The sequence below is a fragment of the Lacerta agilis genome, chromosome 5 (assembly GCF_009819535.1).
Source record: "Lacerta agilis isolate rLacAgi1 chromosome 5, rLacAgi1.pri, whole genome shotgun sequence".
Lineage (NCBI taxonomy): Eukaryota > Metazoa > Chordata > Lepidosauria > Squamata > Lacertidae > Lacerta > Lacerta agilis.
This window is the reverse complement of record NC_046316.1, coordinates 94150068-94176952: the sequence shown is the minus strand read 5'-3', so window position 1 is coordinate 94176952 and position 26885 is coordinate 94150068. Positions and strand designations below refer to the sequence as shown.

Sequence of the window (26885 nt, the reverse complement as noted above, 5' to 3'; positions counted from 1 at the left end):
GGCACCTCTCTTTGGGGCAGGCAGGGGGCAGCTCAGAGACCAGGGGCAGCAGCAGCAGATGCCCAGAGGACTCCCAAAGAGGCTAGGCTGAGGGCACACTCCACAAGGGAGGCTATTGAAAAAGGAGAGGCTGCCCGCTCTGCAGGCAAGGGGTGACATAACTGGGCTCCTGGGCCCTACAGGGGAGCTGCAGAAAGAAGGTAGTTGGTCAAGGGAGCTGTGGACTCAAAAAGGTTGAAACCTCTGCCCCCCAAAATATGAGAACATGGCAACTCAACCTGCCAAGATGACCTTTCTGTTCTTTGGATGAGACACTCATGCAAGGGTAATAAAAAAACCACTCCCTGCACCCGCATTGCATCTGAGTTCTGCAAAGGGATCGTCACTCAGTTTCTCCCTGGGTCTGAGGAAAGGTATCATTTGCAAGCATTAATAGGATGCAGGGTTTATTTGCTCAGTAAGCCGCCATCCTCTCTGTGCCTGGGTGTTGCCACCCAACATCCCATAGCTTCACAAGTGATTCTCAGGCAGAACCTGTCTCCATGCCGGGGCCACCCCTGGCAATGCACTCACGCCCTGCCTTTCCCTGTTTATGAGGCCTAGTCTGGTTCCTGCCCTGGAAAAAGGCTGCCTCTGTTTTGATCCTATTTTTACTTTTGGGGAATGGCTTTTAAATGCTTTGTGAGTGTGCCCAAACTCACCCTAAGGCTCCTTACGCTTCCCAAACTTTCTCCCTATCTCTCTGGAAATTATGTATCTCTATAATAACACTTTTTTTTTTGTGTGTGGGGAACAGCTTACTTAAGAAGTAAGTGGATCAGCCAGTGGCCCATCTGGTCCAGATCCTGTTCTCACAGTGGCAAACCAGATGCCCCTGTGGGAAACCAGGAAGCAGGATTCGAGCACAAGAGCAGCTCTCCCTCTCTGTAGTTTCCAGTAACAGGTATTCAGAAGCATTGCTCCCTCCAACTGTGGAGTCAGAGCAGAGTCACCATAGCTCATAAGCATCGAAAGCCATGGATTGGTCTAATCCTCTTTGAAAAGCCATTGAGGCTTGCAGCCATCACTGCCTCCTGTGGGAGAGAGTTCCACAGTTCAACTACACATTCTGTAAAGAAGGACATTCTTTTCCACGCCCTGAATCTTCCAACATTCTGTCACAAGTTCTAGTGTTAGGAGAGAGAGAGAGAGAGAGAGAGAGAGAGAGAGAAGAGAGAGAGAGAGAGAGATTTCTGTCCATTCTCTCCATGCCACGCATCAATTTAAAAACTACTATCATGCCATTTTATAAACTTCCATCACATAAATCTGTGTCGAAAGTGTGGGATATTAAGGAAAAAATGCAAAGTAGCAGAAAGCAGGGAAGGAGAAGACAGCAGTGAGTCTGAATGTGAACATTCTGCTCCTTTGAAAGCACCGATTTCTTTCTGCAGATGGAATTGGGTGAATGTTTGATGGAGCACACACAAAATCCCAGGAAGCATGGGCTGATTTTTGCATGGATCCATGCATCTGTTCCCCACTTTCTTGAGCGCTGACCCTTGGTGTTGCCAAGGAGTATGGATCAAGCCAAAATGGACTGAAGGAGTCGAGGAGAAGTGGATGCCATTTATTTGCTCTGGCTAGGATTTTGCTAGTTGATTGAATATGGATTTGGTAGATGTGCCAAGATCCTTGAAGATGGGTGTGGCAAAAATGATGACGAATGATTTAACAGGCACTTGAGCAAACCGGATTTCCAAACTGGTCTATGTCACAGCTGCAGAGGTAACCAGATGACCTCACTCTGCCTGATACTTAGCACTTTGCAACTGCACAATGTTTATTTTGGGGGGGGGGGAATGGCTAACCAAAGTCAGGTTTCGGTGACCAAATGGATGCTCCATGATTGTGGGTTGAATCTGGGTGTATCCATGCAGAGTTCAGCAAAAGCAATCACGCCACTGCTCCTGAGCGCAGCCAAAACTGCAGGTCAGTCCAAATTTTAGCTTCTGCCACATTTGAGGAGATGCCAAGAGCGGGTTGGAGGGTGTTGTGGAGCACGTCGGTCTTCCCACATGCTGCTCTGGGCTTCTTCTGGAGTGTGTTTTGCCCCTCTTGCATGATTCATGTTCTGCTCTTGCCCCAACTCTGTCTTCTTGGCTCATCATGGAGGTCCAGATTGCGTAGGGTGTCTGATAAAAGGCAGGAGAGGGGAAGTCCTGGCTTGCAGAAAGAGTTGATGCCCTGTCCTGAGGTTGATATTTCAGTAGCCCTACTCTGAACAAAACTTAAGTGGACTCTTGCCTCTGCTCTTGATGAGAAGCCCATGGGGCACAGTGGGACAAGGCAGACAGGTGTTTCAGCACCAAGGTCAGCTCCAGGTGTCTTTTCTCCTTCCAGTCTGTGCCCCTTCTTTGTGGCAGAAGGCCTCAAATGAGCCGGACTCTGTAGGATGCCTTCTCCTGCTGCTCCTCCCTGGCAGTTCCGGTAGTACCCCGCCCATCTGGCTGGGTTTCCCCAGCCACTCTGGGCGGCTTCCAACAGAATGTTAAAATAAAATAATACGGAGGAACTTGATTCCTCGGAGGGTACCAGATTCATGTGCTTGGATGCCATAGGGGCTGACTGGGGGCTCCTTGGCTCATGAGCCCCAGATCAGATAGCTTTGGACTGTGGCTCAGGCCTGATCCAGATGCCGGGATCAAGGTTGGTTTTTGCACCTCTCCCTCTGGTGCTGCTGACCTTCTGCATCTGGCCACCCCCTCTGCCTCCAAGTCAGAATTTGAGCTCAGTTTTTTTTTATTAAATCTGTATACAGCCCTATATCTGTAGATCTCAGGGTGGTTCACAACACAAAATTACAATATACATCATATAATAAAAACAAAGACAACCCAATAATCCCCTTTCCACAAAGCATTTTCAAAGGCCTGGTTGAAGAGGAACGTTTTTGCCTGGCACCTAAAGGTGTACAATGAAGGTGCTAGTGAGCCTCCCTGGGGAGAGCATTATACAAATGGAGCCACCACAAAAAAGGCTCGTTCTCATGTTGCTGCCCTCTGGACCTCTCATGGAGCAGGCACACAAAGAAGGGCTGCAAAGGATGATCTTAGGATCTGGATAGGTTCGTACGAAGGGACGTGGTCCTTGAGGTATGTTTTCCACTAGGTTGCTTTCCTAGTATCCAGATCAAGTGAAGTAATAGCACTGTGCCTCAGTCAAGCCACACCTGGAGTCCTGTGTCCAGTTCTGGAACCACAGTTTAAGAAGGATGTTGACAAGCTGGAAGGTGTGCAGAGGATGACTATGTTTAGCCTGACAAGAGGAGGCAAAACGATAGCCATCTTCAAATATCTGAGAGCCAGTGTGGTGTAGTGGTTAAGAGCGTAGACTCGTAATCTGGGAACCGGGTTCACGTCTCGCGCTCCTCCACATGCAGCTGCTGGGTGACCTTGGGCTAGTCACACTTCTCTGAAGTCTCTCAGCCCCACTCACCTCACAGGGAGGAAGGGAAAGGAGAATGTTAGCCACTTTGAGACTCCTTCGGGTAGTGAAAAGCAGGATATCAAATGCAAACTCTTCTTCTTCTTCTTCTTCTTCTTCTTCTTCTTCTTTCTCTTCTTCTTCTTCTTCTTCTTCTTCTTCTTCTTCTTCTTCTTTCCCATGGAAGATGGAGCTGCTTGTTTCTGCTGCTCTGGAGGGCGGACCCGAACCACTGGATTCAAATGACAAGGAAGGAAATTGAAACTAAACATTAGGAAGACTTTCTGAGGGCATGAGCTGTTCAACTGTAGAACAGACTCACTGGGAGGTGGTGGACTCTCCTGGTTTTTAACCAGCTATTGGGTGGCCTTATGCCATGGGTTGCTTTCATTGAGTTTCCTGCATTGCAGAAGTTTGGACTGGGTGACCTTGGGGTCCCTCCCAACTCTACAACGCTCTGTTTCTGTGATCTTCTTCCAAGGATGAGGAACTTTCATCTTGTGCAATCTGGTGGCCAGGCGAGCCTCTGCTTGCCTTTCTGGCAACACCTCCTTGTGGAATGACAAGCTTTTTATATTGTTCAGCATCCAGACCCCAAGCCTGTTCCTCTCCCTTCCCCGAACATCGTCCTGTGCACTCTTCAAAGGCCTGCTCTTCCAGTGGCCTCTGCCAGCGATGGAATTTAGGGTGGGGTCTCGACTGGAGCTTTTCCTTTGTAGTGGGTCTGTTCCCTGGCTGTGTGGTAAACATCATGGCTGGAGAGGATAGGGCAGGTCTCTCTCTCTCTCTCTCTCTCTCTCTCTCTCTCTCAAAACAACAATGCCCTGTTGTGGCAACTTAAGGACAATTGCATTTATCCATCTTGTCTTAGAACCTCTTCCAACTTTACCCCGCAGAACACACTATAGTGTGTATCTCTGTGTTTCTAAGGAACTGCATGTATTTTTGTGCAATGCTATTGATAGTATAATGCACTTTACATATGCTCATGGTTGTTGTTTTTTTAATTTTAAAAATATGTAAGGTATAGCCAAAGGTTGACAATGGAACAAATTATCTAAAGGGCTTGTGGTCTCCCCCGCACTGGGCAAGACATATATTGGGGGTGTTTTTGCTCTGGATTTCCTGCATCATTGAGTGGGAGGGTTGGGCAACAGGGACATCTCATTCTGTGCCTATGCATTTATTACACGTATTCCTTGGCTGGAGAAAGGCATTGCAAATTCAGAGAAGTGTGAATTTCAAAGGATGGCTGTGTTCCAGTTCTTGTGTTGGTTTAGAAAGTGGAAATTAATTTTTATTGTTGTTTAGTCATTTAGTCATGTCCAACTCTTTGTGACCCCATGGACCAAGCACACCAGGCACTCCTGTCTTCCACTGCCTCCCGCAGTTTGGTCAGACTCATGTTGGTTGTTTCGAGAACACTGTCCAACCATCTCATCCTCTGTCGTCCCCTTCTCCTTGTGTCCTCCATCTTTCCCAACATCAGGGTCTTTTCTAGGGAGTCTTCTCTTCTCATGAGGTGGCCAAAGTCTTAGAGCCTCAGCTTCAGGATCCATCCTTCCAGTGAGCACTCAGGGCTGATTTCTTTAAGAATGGATAAGTTTGATCTTCTTGCAGTCCATGGGACTCTCAAGAGTCTCCTCCAGCTCCATAATTCAAAAGCGTCAATTCTTCGGCGATCAGTCTTCTTTATGGTCCAGCTCTCACTTCCGTACGTCACTACTGGGAAAACCATAGCTTAATTGTGAACAGAATTTAATTCAGCTGTGATACCTTCACTGCAGGGGTTAGAGTGAATGATCGTTTGGGTCCTGTCCAACTCAACAATGCTGTGGTTCATGAATTCCTCCCTCACTCTACTTCCAGATGACCACATTCTTGAGCATTTATCCCAATTTGTTCGCATAAGTTGTTCAGGGAAGCAACACCTTTTGTTTCATCGTCTTTTTAATATTCTGTTGGGAGCTGCCCAGAGTGGCTGGGGAAACCCAGCCACATGGGCAGGGTATAAATAAATTATTATTATTATTATTATTATTATTATTATTATTATTATTATTATTATATATGCCACCATTTCTTGAGCATCAGTTCTGCCTTGTTTGCTTTCAGGTCATACAACATCCAGCAATTGCCACCCCACACTTTCCTGTGCCATTGCTTTCCTGATCAAAAAAAGTCTGATTAGTATGTTTTGGTGAAGGGAGCGATCCACTTTAATTGTTCAGCCTTGCACAACTGCCTCTGAGTTCAGAGAAGGAAATGGTTCTGAATCCCACAATGGGGGAAATGGTCTTGCGCTTGCCGGTTTCCCACATGCATGTGGTTGGCCACCGTGAGAACAGGATGCCGGGTTTTTAATGTATTTTTAATCTTTGTTGGAAGCCGCCCAGAGTGGCTGGGGAAACCCAACCAGATGGGCAGGGTAGAAATAATAAATTATATCTGAAGATGTGTGCATGCACTCATACCAAGAACAAACTTAGTTGGTCTCTAAGGTGCTACTGGAAGGATTTTTTATTTTATTTTGTTTCGACTATGGCAGACCAACAAGGCTACATACTTCTTCTTCTTCTTCTTCTTCTTGTTGTTGTTGTTGTTGTTGTTGTTGTTGTTGTTATTAAATGGACCCCCTCCGACCTGATCCAGCAGACTCTTCTTTCATGTGAAATCGCTGGTGTGTGGCTGAATCCCACTCGCAAAAAGCAACAACCTGGATGTGTTCAGACGTGACTTACTTCCAGTAGAAGCAGAAGGCGCTGTTTAGGGATGCTCTGTTGCGAAGGAAAGCTGCTCACTATTAACTTGGCTATGAAACATTTCACATTTCTTAAATGGAAGGCTGAAGGAGGCCTTTGGATATTAGAGGCAGGGGGCAAATGCGAAGAATGACCCCCCCCCCATTTTGGTCCTCTTTGCCCATAGCTGGAAACACAGTCCTAGGTAAGGAGGTGTGATCTGGAAAGGCCACCCCGTGTGCTTTTTCTCCTTTATGGTAGCACAACAAGAAATTTAGGCTTTTCTCAGCACTAACCAAGACTTTGAATTGTGCCTGGAAAACATTGACGGGACAGAGGCAGGGTGCGGCTGGGGGTTCATTTTTATTTTTTGCAGAATTTGCTGCACCCTTTGGCCACTCTCCAGAGCCAGCCCTGTGCAAGAGATCTTTTGCAAGCAGCTATCCTTTGAGCAGGAATCTGCCTTCAGTCTCTATTGAAGAGGAGGGAGTAACGCAGGATGTGGGTAACAGCAGGAAAAATTACCACATCAAAAATAATTTTTTTGGGACATCCAGGCTGATGACAACAATAAGTTTGGGGCAAGGCAGGAAGCGTGTTGATGAACCAGGAGGGCGTGCAGCGCTCCAGATTTAAGAGTCACACGCCGTGTTACAAAAGGCTTTTGAGTGCAACACTTGGAGGAATGTAAAATGCAGAACTGGATTTCCTGTTGGGGTTTGGGATAGGGCTATTGGCTCAAGAGATGCTCCCACCCCCCTATCAAGAGCCTCCTGGATCAGGCCAAAGGCCCCTCTAGTCCAGCATCCTGTTCTCAACGGTGACCACCCAGGTGCCTCAATGAGAAACCCACAAGCAGGAGCTGAGCACAAGAGCCCTTTCCTCTCCACTCCCGTAGTATCCAGAAACTGGCATTGCTGCCTCTTGACTGTGGAGGCAGAGCAGACCCATCCTGGCCAATGGGCATCTCTGGTCCTCTGGGCTGCTGGCCATCACTTCCTCCTGTGGGAGTGAGTTCCACAGTTTAAAGTTATTTACAGCATAGACTACACACAATGGAACGTCTAGTCCAGGCATAGGCAAACTCAGCCCTCCAGACTACAACTCCCATCATCTCTGACCACTGGTCCTGTCACCTAGGGATGATGGGAGTTGTAGTCCCCAAACATCTGGCGGGCCGAGTTTGCCCATGCCTGGTCTAGTTCATGGGTGGGCAACCTTTGCCAATCTGATGCCCGCATTCTGTCATAGGCAACCTTCCAGGGGCTGCAGGCCAGTGGTTGGCAGGGCCAGAGTAAAATACGAAACCTCTTCCAATCTGCTTTCTCCTTACAGGGGGAAAGATACGCATGCCTGAATGGGGGGGGGGTTAGTGGAAGAAACCGCTGGCAGGCAAAAGCATTAAGCGCTTCCTGCTCCCTCCACAACCATTGGGCTCTCAATTGAACTCCCCCCCCCAAAAAAAATCACCTGTGTTTCAGGTGTGTGTTTCTTTAAGACTGGAGTTAGTTATGCACACCTGCAAGTATCATCTGGCTCAGTCCTCGGAAAGCCCCATGGATGTTGCCATCCAAAAACATTTCTGGCTGGAGATTCCCACATGAGCTGGCTGCGCCGTGATTCATCCTGACTCCTCGCCTCTGTTCCTGGCAGTATCAGTTGCATCTCCATATCCCTGGCTGGTTTCATCCGTCCTGTGTTGCCCTGGGGCAATACCAGCCCTCCTCCTGAAGTCTCGGGCTTTGCGGTTAGAGATGTGGCAGCTTGCAGGTGCAGAAGCACCTGTGGCCGCCTGGCAACCTCAAGGAGACCTCAGAAAGACCACCTGGAGCACTTCTAGGAGGTTCTCACCTTGGCTTTCCAAGAGAATAAGAAGAGTCTGCTGGATCAGGCCAGTGGCCCATCTAGTTCAGCAACTTGCTCTCATCGGATGTTGTTGTTCAGTCGTTCAGTCGTGTCCGACTCTTTGTGACCCCGGACCAGAGCATGCCAGGCACTCCTGTCTTCCACTGCCTCCCGCAGTTTGGCCAAACTCATGCCAGTCGCTTCGAGACCATCCCATCCTCTGTCGTCCCCTTCTCCTTGTGCCCTCCATCTTTCCCAACATCAGGGTCTTCTCCAGGGAGTCTTCTCTTCTCATGAGGTGGCCAAAGTACTGAGCCTCAACTTCAGGATCTGTCCTTCCAGTGGTAATCAGGATTTGAACACAAGAGCGGCTCCCACCTGGCTTCCAGCAACTGGGATTCAGAAGCATTACCACCCCCAACAGTGGAGGCAGGGCAGAGCCATCCTGGCTAGGAGCCATCAATAGCCCTCTCCTCCGCCATATTTGTCCAGTCCTGCCTTTCTTGGTGGCCATCACTGCCTCCTGCAGAGCCTGAAGAAGTCCTTCCTTTATTCATCTTGAATCTCCCAAAGTTCAGCTTCGCTGGATTTCTCCAAGTTCTAGCGTGGAGAGGAGAACAATGTTTCGCTCTCCAATTCGTTAGTTTCATATTAAATGCCAACCAAACTGATTTTTTTCCTCCATCGCTACTCGTGCCCTCACTTTCCCTGGTGTTTTTGACCTGCCTTCACACATCTATGACTATGATTGGCTCATGTTGAGTTGACTGGAGAGCTATGGCTCCTTCAAAATCCTCGCACATTCATTGAAGAATCTTCCTGTGAGTTCTATATCACCCACATACAGAGGCTTCCTTTTGTAGTGGTTGTGTTTTTTTTAACCTCCAAGGCAATCCCTCTTAAGATCATGGTTGCGTATGGCTGCAGAGGAGGGCAACGGAATATGATCGAGGGCTTGGGAAATCAAGCCATATGAGGAACGGTTGAGGGAACTGAGCGTATATAGCCTGGAGAAGACTGAGAGGTGATATGATAGCCATCTTCAAATATCTGAAGGGCTGGCACATGGAAGATGGAGGAAGTTCATTTTCTGTTGCTCTGGGAGGGAGGACCCGACCCAAGGGATTTAAATGACAAGAAAAGAGATTCCAACTGTTTGACAGTGGAACGGACCCCATTGGAAGCTGGTGGACTCTCCTTCCTTGGAGGTTTGTAAACAGAGGTTGGAAGACTGTCTGTCAGGGGTTCTTTAGCTGTGATCGCTGCATTCCAGGGGGGTTTGGACTAGATGACCCCTCGAATAACTTTCCAAATCTGCAGTTCTATTATACTCCAGGAGAACTTTAGATCTGCTTTTAATCCCTCAGCCGTGTCTTCTGCCAAAGTGTAGCTATTATGTGGGTGGTATTTTTGCACATCTTCCCAGGAAGTCAGAATTCCAGAGATCTCTGCTACTGACCAACAGCATCATGTGTGGCCTTAGGGTAGCCTGAGCCTCCTTTGCATCTGGAGGGTTGGAGATCCTTGTTTACCCAGGTGTTATAGGAAGCAGCCCATTTGGTCCCCGATTTGCTCACCCAAAGGACTTAGGTATGTATGATAAGTATTAGGTTCGGCCTTAAGCCATTTCTAAAAGATGGTTTGCCTACAATTAACAGTTTTTGCCCCATAACTCATTTCCGGGGTTGTTGTTTTGATAATGCTTACCTTCTCGAAAAGTGGTTGTTCTGGTTTTCTTAGGCATTTTGGTTGTGTGTTTTGCTTCTTTGTTTTCCTAAGGAGTATAAAGCTCAGCTTCAAAGATAAGAAAACTGTTTTAGTTGAGATTCCTGCATTGCAGGGGTTAGACTTGTTGTTGTTTAGTCGTTTAGTCAGTCAGTCCGCTCTTTGTGACCCCATGGACCAGAGCATGCCAGGCACTCCTGTCTTCCACTGCCTCCCGCAGTTTGGTCAAACTCATGCCAGTCGCTTCGAACACTGTCCAACCATCTCATGCTTTATTGTCCCGTTCTCCTTGTGTTCTCATCTTTCCCAACATCAGGGTCTTTTCCAGGGAGTCTTCTCTTCTCATGAGGTGGTCAAAGTCTTGGAGCCTAACTTCAGGATCTGTCCTTCCAGTGAGCACTCAGGGCTGATTTCCCTCAGAATGGAGAGGTTTGATCTTCTTGCAGTCCATGGGACTCTCAAGAGTCTCCTCCAGCACCATAATTCAAAAGTCAATTCTCCGATCAACTTCTTTATGGTCCAGCTCTCACTTCCATACATCACTAGTGGGAAAACCATAGCTTTAACTATACGGACCTTTGTCGGCAAGGTGGTGTCTCTGCTTTTTAAGATGCTGTCTAGGTTTGTCATTGCTTTTCTCCCAAGAAGCAGGCGTCTTCTAATTTCGTGACTGCTGTCACCATCTGCAGTGATCATGGAGCCCAAGAAAGTGAAATCTCTCACTGCCTCCATTTCTTCCCCTTCTCTTTGCCAGGAGGTGATGGGACCAGTGGCCATGATCTTAGTTTTTTTGATGTTGAGCTTCAGACCATATTTTGCACTCTCTCTTTCACCCTCATTAAAAGGTTCTTTAATTCCTCCTCACTTTCTGCCATCAAGGTTGTGTCATCAGCATATGATGACCCCAAATGAAACATTCAGGACTTCTGGTGTGAGCGCCATTCTGAGCAGTCGGGAGCTGTCTCGGCTCCTAGAGACAGCTCCGTGTCTTCGGGGATTGGAGCTACCGCAACCGCGCTGCGCTCCGTTAAACCGCGGGAAGAGCGTCCACGTCTGGGTTTCTAGCGGGTGCCAGATGTCCGACCCCTCTCAAGCAACCCTTGTAAAAGGGGGGCTTGAGCCGGGGCTCCAGGATGGCGCTGAGAAGCCACCTCTAACCGAAGGCACGAAGCAGCGGGACTGCCGATTTTGAGCGCTCCGCTTTTCCTCAATTTGGATCTAAAACAAGGACTCTGTAAGTACGGAGCTTAATTTGAATCTAAAAGGCTGAAATTTGGCTTACGGAGAGACTTAAAATGAGGAAGTCCGTCTCTCTCTGACAGCGGCAAGATCAAAGTATGTCAATGGAGCTGGAGCCGCTTAAGACTTACTTTAAAGTTTAACGCTGATTTTGTATACTTTAGAAAACCCTGTTTGGGGGGCAAGATTGAGAGCTTGATTGATTTCTTCTTGAGGATTATAAAGTAAAAGAGAGACACTGTTAACCCTCTGGCCAAGGAGTCTAGGTCAGGCAGGGAATGGCGGCTGTGGACCGGCTGGCGCAGCTGGAAAAATACTGAACCCATCACTTCCTGCCCACTCAAATCCCACAGTCTCCTTAGACTCACAATGACACCAATCCAGGAAAGGCTATTGTTTGAATTACAATTACTTCAGCAGAATGTTATAAGTTTACCCAGATTGGAGCTACTTTGAAAAACTGTACTATATATCCACTCATAGAAAGGATGGAAAGAATGCTGATCCAGTGGAATTTTTTGAAGAGGAATATACACAAGCTGGTAAACAAGAAAGGCTTCCCTGACGTGAGAGGCGGGGAGCCCTCAGTGTGGACAGTATAATGAACTCCTGGGGTGGCAGCCCAGAGGTTCGAGAACAACAACCATGGAAAATGCAACAAGAAGTTGAGAGTGGAGGAAAGACACTTTGTGATAAACTTATTGCAACTACTTATCAAGAAGATTGCTACATTCTGGAGAAGAGGAAGCTACATCTGAAGGAAAGAACAGAAGGAAAAGAAGGAAAATTGAACATGAAGAAATATAGAAGAAGGAGAACCTGGACTGGTGGAATGTTGGGGGGAGACTGGTGGGGGATGGGAAAGGTAAAGGGAAGGGTGATGATGGACAGGAGAGGGGTGGGTAAAGTATGAATTATTGGGGAATGAAAGGCTGACCACGGTACTCCGACACCAGAGGGAAAACGACTGTGAGAATGGAAGAAATATTTAGGTACTTGTTAAAATGTGATTTTTTTTTATATTTGAAATTGGAATCAGAAGAAATATAGGCCACAGCATAACAAAGTTAAGTGAAGAGAGGATAAAAGAGGTTGAGATGTGTAATTTGATGCTTTATTTGACAAAAATAAGATTTAGATTGAGATATGTTGATAAGAATAAGGCTTAAGGTTAAGTATATTGATTATAATTGTAAGATTAAGATTAGATGTAAGAAAGTAGATTTTACAATGTTACAAAGTTACTAAAGAAGATTAGAAATAACGCAAAAGAGAGGAGTGAGGAAGTCCCAAGTTTAGGATTATAAAGAAGATAAGGATGAGGAATTAATTGGTTTTTTTTTGTGTGTATTTGTGTAGTTTGTGTAGTGTTTGTATTTTGTGTATTTTATTTTGAAAATCCAATAAATTCTTAATAATAATTAAAAAAACCCAATGAAACATTCCAAAACTCTACGATTTTCAAGGCGGTTCCCATCACAGCTCTAAAAAAAACACAACAATGAGAATTGCACATTCTCACTCTTGTTCCTCTAGGTCTGTGGAACATCTGGGATTCAAAAATTGCCATTAGTTGGATATCAGTGGTGTTTCTTGTGGCATCGGTAGGGGGAAAGCACCATTTCTGCCATAAGGAGGTGATGGGTGATGATAACTTTAAAATCCGTCCCCTTCCTCCTTCTCCTCCTGCTGCATTGCAAATCACTTGGGTTAAAAATCGCCAAAAAAAAAAGACTCTCAGACGTAAGTGGAGAAAAGGTTACCTCCATTAAGCCATAACAAGTCGGAGGAACTGCATGCAAGCAATTAACCAAATTAACAGAATTTAATTAACCAAATAAGAGAGCTGCAAGCAGACGAGGCCTTTGCTAACTCCAGCAGGGAAACACCCCTCTAGCTACCTTGGCACAGAACAGAGAATTGTAGAGTTGAAGGGACCCGGTGGGTCATCTAGTCTAACCGCATAGTGAAACAGGAACTCCCTCCCAATGGCGGCAGTGATGGCCCCAAGTCGGATGCTTTGAAGAGGATGGACAAATCCATGGAGGGGAGAGGGCTATGGGTGGGCTACTAGCCAGGATGGCTCTGCTCTGCCACCCCGGGCAGAGGTAATAGTGTTCCGAATGCCAGTTGCTGGAAACCACGGGCTAGGAGAGTGGCTCTGGTGCTCGGATCCTGCTTTCCCACAGCCAACTCTTTGGCTACAGTGAGAAGAGGATGGGTCCATGGTCTGACCCCAGCGGGCTTTTATTACATTCTTTTGTAGGAATCACAGCTAATGCAGCCACCAGGTGTGGCTCCCCGTTGAGGACGGGGAAGAAATAACTTCCTCTTTGCTCTGCGAACCTCAAAGATGAAGCTGGCAAGGGCAGTAAAGAGCCAACTGCACAGTCCACCAGGCATGCCTGATTGCTGAAGGGTGCTCTCCACCCAATCGTGCCTCATTTACCTGCTGTTTTCCTTCCCGCTTCCTTAAAAAGGTTAAAGGGACCCTGACCATTAGGTCCAGTCGTGTCCGACTCTGGGGTTGCGATGCTCATCTCGCTTTACTAGGCCGAGGGGGCCGGTGTACAGCTCGGGTCATGTGGCCAGCATGACAAAGCCGCTCTGGCAAACCAGAGCAGCGCACAGGAAGCGCCGTTTAGAATCATAGAATCCTAGAGTTGGAAGCAACACAAGGGCCATCCAGTCCAACCCCCTGCCAAGCAGGAAACACATCAAAGCATTCTGACAGCATTCCCACCAGAGCGGTACCTATTATCTACTTGCACTTTGACGTGCTTTCGAAACTGCTAGGTGGGCAGGAGCTGGGACTGAGCAACAGGAGCTCACCCGTTGCTGGGATTCAAACCACTGACCTTCTGATCGGCAAGCCCTAGGCTCTGTGGTTTAACCCACAGCGCCACCCCTGGGTCCCCTCCCGCATCCTTACCTGCCCATATTTATGGCTAGCAGTAAGCTGCCACGCTACACAATTACCTAAACGCCAGTTGCATTTGTCCCTACAGTGTGGGATAGGCAAAAGAAAAAGAAAAAAAAGAGGGACTTTAAAGTCAATAAGGAATTGCCCTTGCAACAAAATTCCTACTTCATAGTCTAAGAAGGGTGGGAAGGTGCTATAAAACAGAAGCAAGAGGCAGGAGAGGAGTTAATTTATAAATTGAGCTCCCCCCCCCCCCGATTCTCCTTTTGGCCTCTCGTGGGCATCCACCTAACTCTTCCATCCAGGAGGGTCGGAAGCAGCTCTTCTTCTTCAACTGTGGCTCTGCATTGAAAGGATTTGGAATAGGTCAGGGGTCAGCAACTTTTTTAGCAGGGGGCCGGTCCACTGTCCCTCAGACCTTGTGGGGGCCAGACTATATTTTGAAGGGGGGAAATGAACTAATTCCTATGCCCCACAAATAACCCAGAGACGCATTTTAAATAAAAGGACACGTTCTACTCATGTAAAAACACACTGATTCACGGACAGTCGGTGGGCTGGATTTAGAAGGCAATTGGGCCGGATCCGGCCCCCGGGCCTTAGCTTGCCTACCCTTGGAATAGGTGATCCTTGGGGGGGGGGGGTCCCTTCCAACTCTACCATTCTACGCTTCTTTCCAGGGTCAGTGTGAGGTCAAACACACTCCCCCAGCTAATATCCTATGCACTTTTATTAAAAAAAAAAAATTGTAGAGGGGAGCTATTGGGTTGTAGTTTTTAGTTTTTATTATGTATTCTGTGAACTGCCCTGAGACTTCCGGGTATAGGGCAGTATATTAATAATAATAATAATAAATATTAATAATATGTGTGTGTGTGTGTGTGTGTGTGTGTGTGTATGTATAATCAGGGATGACATTGTTGGGGTCAAAAGCCCCACTGCTGGCAAATGATGAGGACGATGGAGGGTATGTGATTTCATTTGCACCCCATCCTTCCTGCAAGGAGGTCTCAGAGCAGCATGCAGAGTGCATGCAGAAACAGACTCCCACTGGGTTCAGTCTGAGCTGCTGAAATCCTCTGGATCATTGCGCCTTTTCATCTTTTGGAAGTGAGCAGTTTACAGCCAACACCCTAAACAAAAACAAACTCATAGCAAATAAAACTTTTTTACAAGATGAACCGGATCTTGTGAACCAAACAAGTCCAAACCCCTTTATAGGCAAAGCTGCAGAAGAGGCCAGAGGCAGAATTTTGTTCTCAGAAAGGGTGGTGTCTGCCTTCAAGGAATCCAGATACAAGTTTGGCATTCCCTGCTTTTTTAAAAAATAAATAAATTGCTCCCCATACACCACCACCCCCCATAACATGTTTGCTCAGAAATGGGCCCCACTGAGTTGAGAGGGACCGAGTACCTTGGCAGGTTCACAGCCGTCGTTCAAGAGTTCACGGGGGGCACACACCCAAAGGTGGTTGCTGTCCCTCTCCCAAAAAAAAACCTCTTGGGTTGCCTAAATGTTTGGGCTGACCAGGTCAAGATGACCAGTCCCTCAAGTAGCTAGGTCAGTACTTTTCTTAAACCGCAGGATGGGCTAACAAGCCCCTCTCACATGAACTTTCTTAATGAGGAATGGAAGAAGGCCGAAAGAGAACTTTTGGCTTTATCCAGTTCACTGCTGCTGTATTCTGGCAGGATTTTATTTGTCTTAACGTGTTAGGATTATAGAACGGTAGAGTTGAAAGGGACCCCCAGAGGCCATCCATAACCCTCCAAGTGCCTCTGTTTTCCAGGGATATTCCTGGAATTACAAAAGCCACCCTGGTTTCTGATTTGATCCCAGAAGGTCCCTCTTTCCCCTGCTGTCGCAGAGTATGGGAATACGAGGGAATACGAGTAGACCCTTTGTAAGCGGAGGTCTGAATCTGAGAGAGAGAGAGAGAGAGAGAGAGAGAGAGAGAGAGAGAGAGAGAGAGAGAATGGCTTCTGGTGCACTGCTGTTGATATAGTCTGTATCATTGCAGGGCTTTCGTAGGCAAACAGTGACTCAGTTTCTCCTTCGTTCTAATGGGAAGGTGGTTGATCCACCTCCACTAGTGATGAGCTCATTGACTTGGAAATTTGTCCTGGCTCCTGAAACTTCAAAGAGGGCAGCTCATATCAGAATACAGCCGGTGGCTGCAGTCCTAGATTCGCATACCTAGGTGTGAACCCCATTGAATTTAGTGGGGCTTACCTGTACGCCGACGTGGATAGGGTTGCGCTGTTGAAGGATTAAGCTACTTGCTAAACGAATTCAGAGGCTGTTAAAAATAAACGAAGTATTAACATCGGAAATGTTCTATTGGGACTTTTCGAACCGACCAAGGAACGCAGTACAATGTGAGATCATCACACCCCGAACTTCAGAGCATGGGAAGTCACCCAAAGATATAAAATTTGGCATAAAATTTGGTCTTGTATTATAATTCGGATTGTATTTAAAGTGGTTTTTATTGGATTGTTAATATGGAAAATATGTTAATATGGAAAACTTAATAAATATTAGACCAACACGGCTACCTACCTGTTAATAAATATTATTAAAAATAATAATAAAAAGGATTGCGCTGTTAAGTTGACAAGCCATCATCACTGGTGTACTGTGCCTAAGGGTTAGGATGGCCGTGAGCACATCACTCACTTATATAAGGCCTGTTTTAATAGCTACCCCTTCCGCAAGCATGACCGTGGATGAGTATCTGTGAAGATGCAACTTCCTCTCTGAGTAATTATTACGTGCTCGGGACCTCGGGTGCATTTGAAGCAAGCACCCAGGTATCGGGAATCTGCCTTCAGAATGCTGAATCAACATGTGGAACAAATGGGACGATGAAGGCATCTCAAAGGTGCTCTCGGAGTCTGGAGCAACACCTGTTGCCCTCGCGCTGTTCCAACATTGGGCAATTGTCCACATCCTGCAGTATCACCCCTCCTGCCTTATCTAATCTCACAGGAGCTGCCGGCCTGAATTTGGTTTCTTATCTGTGCCAGCCTAAAATGGCATCAGGAGGAAAATCCAGGGGATTGTTGTTGTTGTTCAGTCGTTCAGTCGTGTCCGACTCTTCGTGACCCCATGGACCAGAGCACGCCAGGCACGCCTATCCTTCACTGCCTCTCGCAGTTTGGCCAAACTCATGTTAGTAGCTTTGAGAATACTGTCCAACCATCTCATCCTTTGTCGTCCCCTTCTCCTTGTGCCCTCCATCTTTCCCAACATCAGGGTCTTTTCCAGGGAGTCTTCTCTTCTCATGAGGTGGCCAAAGTACTGGAGCCTCAACTTCAGGATCTGTCCTTCTAGTGAGCACTCAGGGCTGATTTCTTTGAGAATGGATAGGTTTGATCTTCTTGCAGTCCATGGGACTCTCAAGAGTCTCCTCCAGCACCATAATTCAAAAGCATCAATTCTTCGGCGATCAGCCTTCTTGATGGTCCAGCTCTCACTTCCGTACATTACTACTGGGAAAACCATAGCTTTAACTATACGGACCTTTGTTGGCAAGGTGATGTCTTTGCTTTTTAAGATGCTGTCTAGGTTTGTCATTGCTTTTCTCCCAAGAAGCAGGCGTCTTCTAATTTCGTGACTGCTGTCACCATCTGCAGTGATCATGGAACCCAAGAAAGTGAAATCTCTCACTGCCTCCATTTCTTCCCCTTCTATTTGCCAGGATGTGATGGGACCAGTGGCCATGATCTTAGTTTTTTTATGTTGAGCTTCAGACCATATTTTGCGCTCTCCTCTTTTACCCTCATTAAAAGGTTCTTCAATTCCTCCTCACTTTCTGCCATCAAGGTTGTATCATCAGCATATCTGAGGTTGTTGATATTTTTTCCGGCAATTTTAATTCCGGTTTGGGATTCATCCATCCCAGCCAATTTTGGGATGAATTTTGGGATTCATCCAGGGGATATTTTACTATAATAAGGAAAGTCCTACCATGACGGGGCAGCGTGACACACAGTAATAAATTTAGTCTGGGGGTGGAGAGGTGGCAGGTCAGGGACACTTGGGTGGAGGACTTTGGCTGTGATTCCTGTACTGCCAGTGGTTTGACTAAATGGCCCTTTGGGTCCCTGCCAACTGTGCAGTTCTATGAATCTACGTCTAGTCGGTTTCCAGCAAGTCACCTGGCGGTTGCTGAGATTCTTGCGAAATAGGATGAAGGATTTCGGTGCGCTTGCAGACGGGACCTTAAAAGCATAGAATCCTAGAATCATAGAGCTGGAAGGGACCAAGGGGGGGGGGGTCATCCCAGGGGGTCCAACCCCGCCCTCCCCGGCAATGCAGGAATCCTTTGCCCAATATGGGGCCTCGAAGCCATAATGTTGACTCTAGATGCAGGGTTTTTGCCACTTTCTTATGCTATTCTGCATGGCATAAATGGATCAGCGGTCTGACTCATAAGAAGATCCTGTTCTGGATCAGGCCAATGGTGCATCTAGGCCAGCATCCTGCATTCCCAGTCGCCACCCAGACCACAAGCGGGATCCGAGCACAATTATTATTTTATTATTTATTCAATTTCTATATTGCCTTTCCTCCGAGAATAACAGGGCGGGTTACAATATAAAAACACAACGGAGCATACTGCTGCAGCAACAGTGAAAACTATAACCCACCACACACCCAGTTTCAAAGGCCGCAGATTCTTTAGCCTGGGAGAAGAGGAATGTTTTTGGCTGGCACCTAAAGATATGTAATGAAGGTCCCGGGCGAGCTTCCCTGGGGAGAGTATCCCACAAATGGGTGCCACCACAGAAAAGGCCCCGTTTTGGTATTGCCACACTCTGGACCTCTTGCAGAGGAAGCACATGGCGAAAGGCCTCAGAGGATGGTATCAGGGTCCAGGTCGGTAGTCATATGAGGAGAGGTGGTCCTGGAGGAGCCCTCTTCCCTCCAGAGGCTTCTGGCAATGGGTGTTCAGAAGCGTTGCTGCCTCCAAGTGTTGGAGGCAGAACAATCGCCATCATGGCTGGTGGCCACCCTTAGCTCTGTCCTGCAGGACTCGGCATTAAGTGGTTCCCTGTCTTCTTTTGCAGCTATCCTCCAGGGAACTCGGGCTTTGATGGTGGCCTCTATCCTCTTGGGGCTCATTGCCTTCTCCGTCTCCTTAATCGGAATGAAGTGCATGAAATGCATGGAGGACGACCAGGTTCAGAAGATGAGGATGGCCGTTATTGGAGGGATCTTCTTCCTGGTTGCAGGTCAGTAGCACCTCTCACTCCCTTCGGACAGTTGTTTTCTCGAGGGAAAGGGGGAACTGGATGGGGAAGTCACCAGAGATGGAAAGAGAGGGGAAGACTGCAAGATTGTTGAGAGCCAGTGTGGTGTAGCGGTTAAGAGCGGTAGACTAGTAATCTGGTGAACCTGGTTTGCTTCCCCGCTCCTCCACATGCAGCTGCTGGGTGACCTTGGGCTAGTCCCACTTCTCTGAAGTCTCTCAGCCCCACTCACCTCACAGAGGGTTTGTTGTGGGGGAGGGAGGAAGGAAAAGGAGAATGTGAGCTGCTTTGAGACTCCTTCGGGTAGTGATAAAGTGGGATATCAAATTCAAACTCTTCTTCACTGCCTGCCTTTTTAAATCTCATCTCCATCCACAGGATTTGCTGCCCTGGTGGGGACTTCTTGGTATGGAAACGACGTCGCACGCCAGTTCTTCGACATTTACACGCCCGTCAACACCAGGTAAATGCTGCCCTCATGCAATCGTGCTGGGTTAAAGGTGTGCCGATGTCTCTCGTTTGCTTCCGGGACTCGGGTGGCAAAAAGGTGTTGCCCCATCTAAGCTTGCCAGGATTTGCTGAGCTCATGTGAAGAGGTAGCAATGTTTCTGAATTCTAGGGGCTGGGAACCACAGGAGAGGATCATAAGAACATAAGAACAGCTGGCTGGATCAGGCCAGTGGCCCCTGAAGTCCAGCATTCCTATGGGAAACCAGCAAGCACAAGAGCAACTCTTCCCTCTTGTGGTGTCCAGCAACTGGGATTCAGAAGCATTTCTGCCTCTGATTGTGGAGGCAGAGCCAAGCCATTGTGGCTAACAGACATCCCAAGCGTTCTCCTGCATGAATTTTTCTGGTTCTCTTTTAAATCCATTTTGGATGGTGGCCATCACTGCCTCCTGGGGGAGGGAGTTCCATAGTTTAACTATGCTCTGTGTAACAGCAGCAGCAGCAGCAGCAGCAGCAACAACAACAACAACAACAACAACAAATTTATTTCTTGTAGCCCATCCATCTGACTGGGTTTCCCCAGCCATTCTGGGAGGCTTCTAAAAAATAAAATATAAAAACACCATAAAACGTCAAACATTAAAAAACCTCCTGATACAGGGCTGTCTTCAGATGTCTTAGTTACAGGTAGGTAGCTGTGTTGGTCTGCTGTAGTCAAAACAAAATATATTTTTTTAAAATCCTTCCAGTAGCACCTTAGAGACCAACTACGTTTGTTCTTGCTATGAGCTTCCGTGTGCATGCACACTTCTTCGGATACACTGAAACAGAAGTCACCAGACCCTCCCCACCCTCTCACTATATATAAGGGTCTGGTGGCTTCTGTTTCGGTGTATCTGAAGAAGTTGTTGTTGTTCAGTAGTTCAGTCGTGTCCGACTCTTCGTGACCCCATGGACCAGAGTACGCCAGTCACACCTATCCTTCACTGCCTCTCGCAGTTTGGCCAAACTTAGTTGGTCTCTAAGGTGCTACTGGAAGGATTTTTTAATTTTGTTCAGATGTCTTCTAAAAGTTGTGTAGTTGTTTATCTCCTGGACATCTGGTGGGAGGGCATTCCACAGGGCGGGCGCCACTACTGAGAAAGCCTTCTGCCTGGTTCCCTGTAACTTCGCATCTTGCAGGGAGGGAACTGCCAGAAGGCCCTCGGAGCTGGACCTCAGTGTCCGGGCTGAACAATGGGGGTGGAGACGCTCCTTCAGGCATACTGGGCTGAGGCCGTTTAGAGAAAAACAAGTGAAGAAGTCCTTCTTTTTATCTGTCCTGAAACTTCCAACCGTCATCTTCATTGGATGTCCATGAGTCCTTGTGTTATGAGAGAGGGAGAAATAGGGATTGTAGGCAGGCGAAACATTACACTGCAACCAAGAGGGAGGGACAACCTCCTCTTCCTTTTGTACATCCCGCCTGCCAAAGAGAGTTGTGTGGCTTCGCAACTTGCATCTTGCATGTTAAGATCAATTCATCCCAAACTAAGGGATTCATTGTGACCCAGTCCGCATTCCAAACCGAAGGGAATGTCGCTTGGCACAAATGCTGGAGCAAGTTTTCATACCTTCCCTCATACATGGCCGATCATTTAGGATCAGAGTATTAAAGCAGATGAATCAGACCCATGCCTTGTAACTGAATCACAACACCTGCCCCTGAAACGACTGCAGGTTCTTTCAGGACGCTTGTGAAAGACCCGAGTGGCTATCATACGTAGAAGTACATATCCAGCTGTCCCAGACAGAAGCGAGGAGACCATGCCACCTCACACACAAACATATGTGGAGTTATGAATAGGAATATTATTTATTTGTATAGCCGAAGCTGTTCCAAAAAGCCATAATACGCAAAACAAAACAAATCGCATTGCACAGTTAAAATAATTACAGGTGAAACTCGAAAAATTAGAATATTGTGGAAAAGTCCATTTATGTAAGCAATTGTTTTCATTAGCTACTGGAGTTTAATATATGAGATAGACTCATGACATGCAAAGCGAGATATGTCAAGCCTTTGCATGTCATAATTGTGATGGTTATGGCATACAACTGATGAAAACCCCAAAGTTGTTAATTTGGGGTTCTCATCAGCTGTACGCCTTAATCATCACAATTATAACAAATAAAGGCTTGACATATCTCGCTTTGCATGTCGTGAGTCTATCTCATATATTAGATTCACCTTTTAAGTGAAAGAAATGAACCTTTCCACCATATTCTAATTCTTCAAGTTCCACCTGTATTTAAACCAGGCATTCTGTGAGATAAGAGCTTGGTCCCCTGAAGAATTTAACTTACCATTCCCTCTGACTTTTCTCCTTAAAACTGCCCCCCTTAAAACAGGCCGCTTTTCCAGAAGTGTAAAGGGAGCCCTGTCCCCCAATAAGAAGCTAATCAGATTCCCATTTGATCTCTCAACTGAGAGATTTAAACCTTTCACCAAGGCTTCTCTTAAGCCCTTGTAGGCTGGGCAAACCATGAAGTAGTGGTGTGGATCTCCGTGCACATTCCTCCTGCAGAGCTGGAAGAGAGTCCAGGGACCTTGTTTCTTTCAGTACCAAAGCTGCATCAATTTCAGTAGCTGACTGTGGGGAACGGCCAATGCCTGGAAAGGGAAATGCAATTAATGGTTAGCTATTGTTGGTGGAGATTCATTGTTGTTTTCCTTTCCCCCTTCTCCTCTTCTCCCAGATTTGAATTTGGACCCGCTCTCTTCATCGGCTGGGCAGCTGCGTCCCTGACCATCCTGGGAGGGGCCTTCCTGTGCTGCTCCTGCCCCCGCCGCGAAACCACCTACCCGCCGAGCCGGCCGTACCCCAAGTGTGCCCCCTCTTCCGGGAAAGATTACGTATAACCCGGAATGGAGACGGAGAAAAATTGCCTTGGCATTTAAGAAACCAAAGGGACGCTGACTTCTCATTGTCCTTCGGAAAGCAGGGCATGGGCCTTCGCCCCCCGCCCAGCTCTCCCTTGCGTAAAACAAATGCGTATATTTATATCGATGCCATCTATGTGTAGCCATTTCTGCTCCTGCATGGGCAAATTCGTCCCCATCCTTCCAACAGATGAGGAGGCCCCAAAACATGTACATAACTGCTGTGAAATGGCACCAAATGTATCTCCCTTTCCTTGAGGGTATGAGACAGGCAGCCCCACCAGCTCCTCCCAAATATTGTTTGTGTATCCCCTCTTTATTCCCTTCCTATGTTAGGGCACTCATGCATAGGTCTGCCACCTCATTCTGCTTTTCCTTTGTATATATTTCGATGCTGAAGCGGCAGAAGGGGCACAGGTCTAGCGCAGGAGGCCAGAGGTTTCAAAACCTTGAATGAGGCTCTGCTTGAAGAATCCGTTTGAATGAATGGATACGTTTGGTTTCTGTTGCTCTCCCCGACCCCTCAAGCCTTTGCCAAGGATTAGCTGGGTCCCAGAGCATCCCCGGTCCTCCTGCTTTCCCTGCATGCACAGAAGTAAGGCAGAAGGCCTCTGGTCAGAGAACCTGACCGTGTTTGAATTTCCCCAAGGTACTTGGCTAAGGAGTGGCCCTAAGGGGGTGGACTCTGAGGTTTTGCTGTCTGAGGGCAAGGGCAAGAAGGGGGCATGGATGTCTCAGGTCCAGCATCATAGAATTGTAGAGTTGGGAGGGACCCTCCTCAAGGGTCATGTAGCAATGCAGGAATCACAGCTATAGAATACCTATATAATCCATCATATAAAAATAATAATCTTCCACGTGAAAGCCTTTCAGACACTTCCATGTCTCTCATAAAGCTCCCTGGGTGACCGTGATAAAGACGGAAGATCTACGTGCGCCTACTTGGGAGTAGACCCCCTTGACACCAGTGGGATTTGCTTCCCTTCTCTCTCGATCAAAGCCTGCCTCCTAACCCTCCCCGGTTTGTGATTGTGGTTCAGTCCAAATTTCTCCCCGACTGTCTGTATTAATTGGCCGAACTTCATTGCCTGTGTGTTGGCAGGGTGGGGTGGGGGCTTATCTATGAGGATGTTGTATAAAGTGTTGACTGTTTTCAATAAATGTAACCTTTTCCCTTTTTTTAAAAAAGAAACCATGTCTCTGTTTTGCTACTTATTTTTTTATATATATATACCTGTACCTGAAGAGGGAATAAAAAAAGAAAAAGAAATCAAACTTTGTTGGGAAATCACTCTTTGGGTGGCTTCCTCTAGAGTTGCAAAGTAGCCTGACTAGGAAATTGGCCCATGAGATGTCCTTGCAGTAGATTAAGACAGGAAAAAGGAAGCCTACCTCACCAGACATGGCCAGTGGTCATCTACAGGGAACTGTACTGAGCACTACTGCCGTAGCCTACAATGGCTTGTGATCCAATGTGGTTGGACCAGTCCCAGTCCATTAGTCCCAGTCAGCGCTTGTTCTAAAACAGGGTGGAAGGAGCTGACCCAATGTTTGAACCTGGGGGGAAAGATAAGCTGAGGCCAAGGTGAGGCCTGGAGGAAGCAGATCAGGATGGAAGGGAAGCAGAGAGTCAGAGCAGGGAGCAGAAGACCAAAGACTCAAAGACCACTGGTCTGGAGGAAAGAGTGGAGTCCAAGACAGGTCCTTCAGAACCCTGGACAGATCTCAGGGAAGAGACACAAGGGCTAGTGCAGCCCAGCCAGCATAGCCCACTAATGAGAGTTGTGAGTCGAGGATCAGCCCCCCGCTTGAATAAAGAAAGACAAGAGGACACAATGTTAATGGGCGAAAAAAGGCCACATCTTTTATTGGTTGCAGCATGTGAGTGGTATTGGCTCAGGCATTGGATCAAGCAAGCTATACATTACTCCAGCCCGCTCAGCGGGGAGTCATTCAAGGGTTAACAACCAGAAGGTGGAGCCTGTTGATGCAAATACAACTGGAAGCTCCCCCTGATGTTACCGGGGAGTTCGGGGGTCGTGCCATGGCCCTAGCCACCAGCAGGGCATCAGACAGGATCCACGACCGCCGGATCCCAATAACGAAATACCCCCAAAATGGAGGCCTTGCCCTCCAATACACCACACATATTCCAATGCCTAACCGCCAATACCAGAAAAGTTGTGACAATTTGCTACGAGGTAGGCAAAAAACCAAGAGGCTGGAGCCAATTTGCCAAATGGATAAAAATTCTTAGCAGGCCCCTTGGGCAACCAAGGCAACCAACTGAAGTCCATAGCAATGTCAAGTGCGTGGAAAGGACCTAAAGGGAGGGTGATCTGAAGAAAAACCGGCGCACAATGTGGGCAGTGGGCTGCCGCGGCTGCTTAAGTGCGGCTAAACCCCGCCCCCGAACTAGCCCTATTGGCTGGCTGCAGGGGGCGTGGTGCGGCAGCTGGGACAACAGGGCAGGGGGCCGAAACTCTCCCCTGCCGATGCGGGAACCGGCTCCTGCTCACAACGCCTCCCCTCTGGGAGGAGCAGAGGTCTTGCCATCCAAAACATCTGGAGGACATCAGATTGAAGTATATACTGTGCCAGGTGCCAACTGAGCACTTTCGTAGTTCTTCAGCCTGACTTGCCCACCTTCCAGGAGAGCAGAAATCACTAAAGGGGCAACCCTCTGGTCTGGAGCCTGTCCGTCCATGGCCATCCTTTCTGTGGCCATGAGCAGACTTAGCAAGGAAGATGGGGGGGGGGGCGTGACGAAGAGATGCTGGTTCCTTTAAGAACCTGAGAAGAGCCTCCTGGATCAGGCCAATGGCCCATCAAATGCAGAATCCTGTTCTCACAGCAGCCAACTAGATTACTCTATTGGGAAACTCTATTGGGAAACCCGCCAGCAGGACCCAAGGACAAGAGCCCTCCCCCCTCCTGCGGTTTCTAGCAACTGGCATTCAGAATACTACTACTACTACTACTACTACTACTACTACTACTACTAATAATAATTTATTTGTATCCCACCCTCCCCTGCCGGAGCTAACATCATATTAATAACACAATATACATAAAACAAGCAATCAATCGATTAAAATGCATCCCAAAATTAATTCAAATAAATTAAAATTAAACTAAACAAATGGCAGTCCTCAGGTTAAATTGAAAGCAGTTAATATTCGCCAGGACCAACTGTTTCCACTGATATTATAAGGAGCTGTGAGCAGGCTGGGAAACCTCCTTCGTGCTTGTTCTTATACAAAGAGAAAATGAGTCAGACTGAACCCTGGCCAAAGGCCTGGCGGAACAGCTCCGTCTTGCAGGCCCTGTGAAAAGATGTCAAATCTCGCAGGGCCCTGGTCTCTTGTGAGAGAGCGTTCCACCAGGCCGGGGCCATGACCGAAAAGGCCCTGGCTGTGGTCGAGGCCAGTGTGACCTCCCTGGGGCCCGGGATCATCAGGGTGTTGTTATTAGCAGACCATAGGGTCCTCCGTGGGACATACCAGGAGAGGCAGTCCCGTAGGTATGAGGGTCCCTGTGGAGGCAACACAGAGGCATCTTAACCATTGGGGCTACTGGCTGCAAGGCGCCAGGGCACCATGGCCTAGAGGGTGCTTCCTCCCTCCAGCCCCGCCGGCAGCGCCGTCCTCGCCCACCGCTTCTCGGGCTGCGGACGCGGGGAGGCTGTCGGTGAGCCTCCCGCCGGCGCAGCAGCCAGGGCAGGGCCAGGTGCGGCAGGTGGGGATGGCGAACTCGCGTACAGGGAGCTCTGGTTGCCACGCTCATGGGAGGCTTGCCGATGGCCTCCCCATGTCCGCAGCCTGACCCTGCCCGGCAGAGCGCGAGGGGCGCTGGAGGGTTCTTCGCGCCAGGCCGCTGCATATACTTAAGACAGCCCTGCACATTTGTCCAATCCTCTTTTAAAGCTATCTGAGTTCATAGCTTGGCTCAGGGCTGCAGTCCCCAGAGATCTGAGACTCCTTCTCTGTGCAGCAAGCATTTCCTCCCCAACCTCAACCCCATTTCAAGTTGCAGGGGGTGGAATAAGGGTGGTGTGGCACCCCTGATTCTTCTATTTCTCACCCTCTTCAGCCAGGCTTCTTCCATCATTTCCTGAGCCCCCTTCTGGTGCCACGCTGGCAACCAAACCAACCACCGCAGTAGCCAGTTCTGCAATCTGCCCACCGCAGTAGACACTTCTGCATTCTGATTTCCAGACAGGGAGAAGTCTAGAAAGCTGCAGAAACAGACTGGAAAGTCCCTGCTTCCCAGAGAGCTCCCTTGCTGCAGGCAAGAAGGCCAGAACAATTGGCCAG

The 26885-nt window shown here is 47.9% G+C and overlaps 1 protein-coding gene across 1 annotated transcript in view; it reads left to right on the top strand.

The window, feature by feature from the left end:
- The window catches only part of CLDN1 (claudin 1), a 29434-nt gene extending 5610 nt beyond the window's left edge, over window positions 1-23824 (top strand). Inside the window, exons 2-4 of the mRNA XM_033150929.1 lie at window positions 19015-19179; window positions 19576-19660; window positions 22386-23824. Of these exons, the coding sequence (XP_033006820.1) occupies window positions 19015-19179; window positions 19576-19660; window positions 22386-22548 (413 nt within the window). The 3' untranslated portion in view covers window positions 22549-23824. The remainder of the gene's footprint in view (window positions 1-19014; window positions 19180-19575; window positions 19661-22385) is intronic.
- Window positions 23825-26885: the final 3061 nt, after the last annotated feature.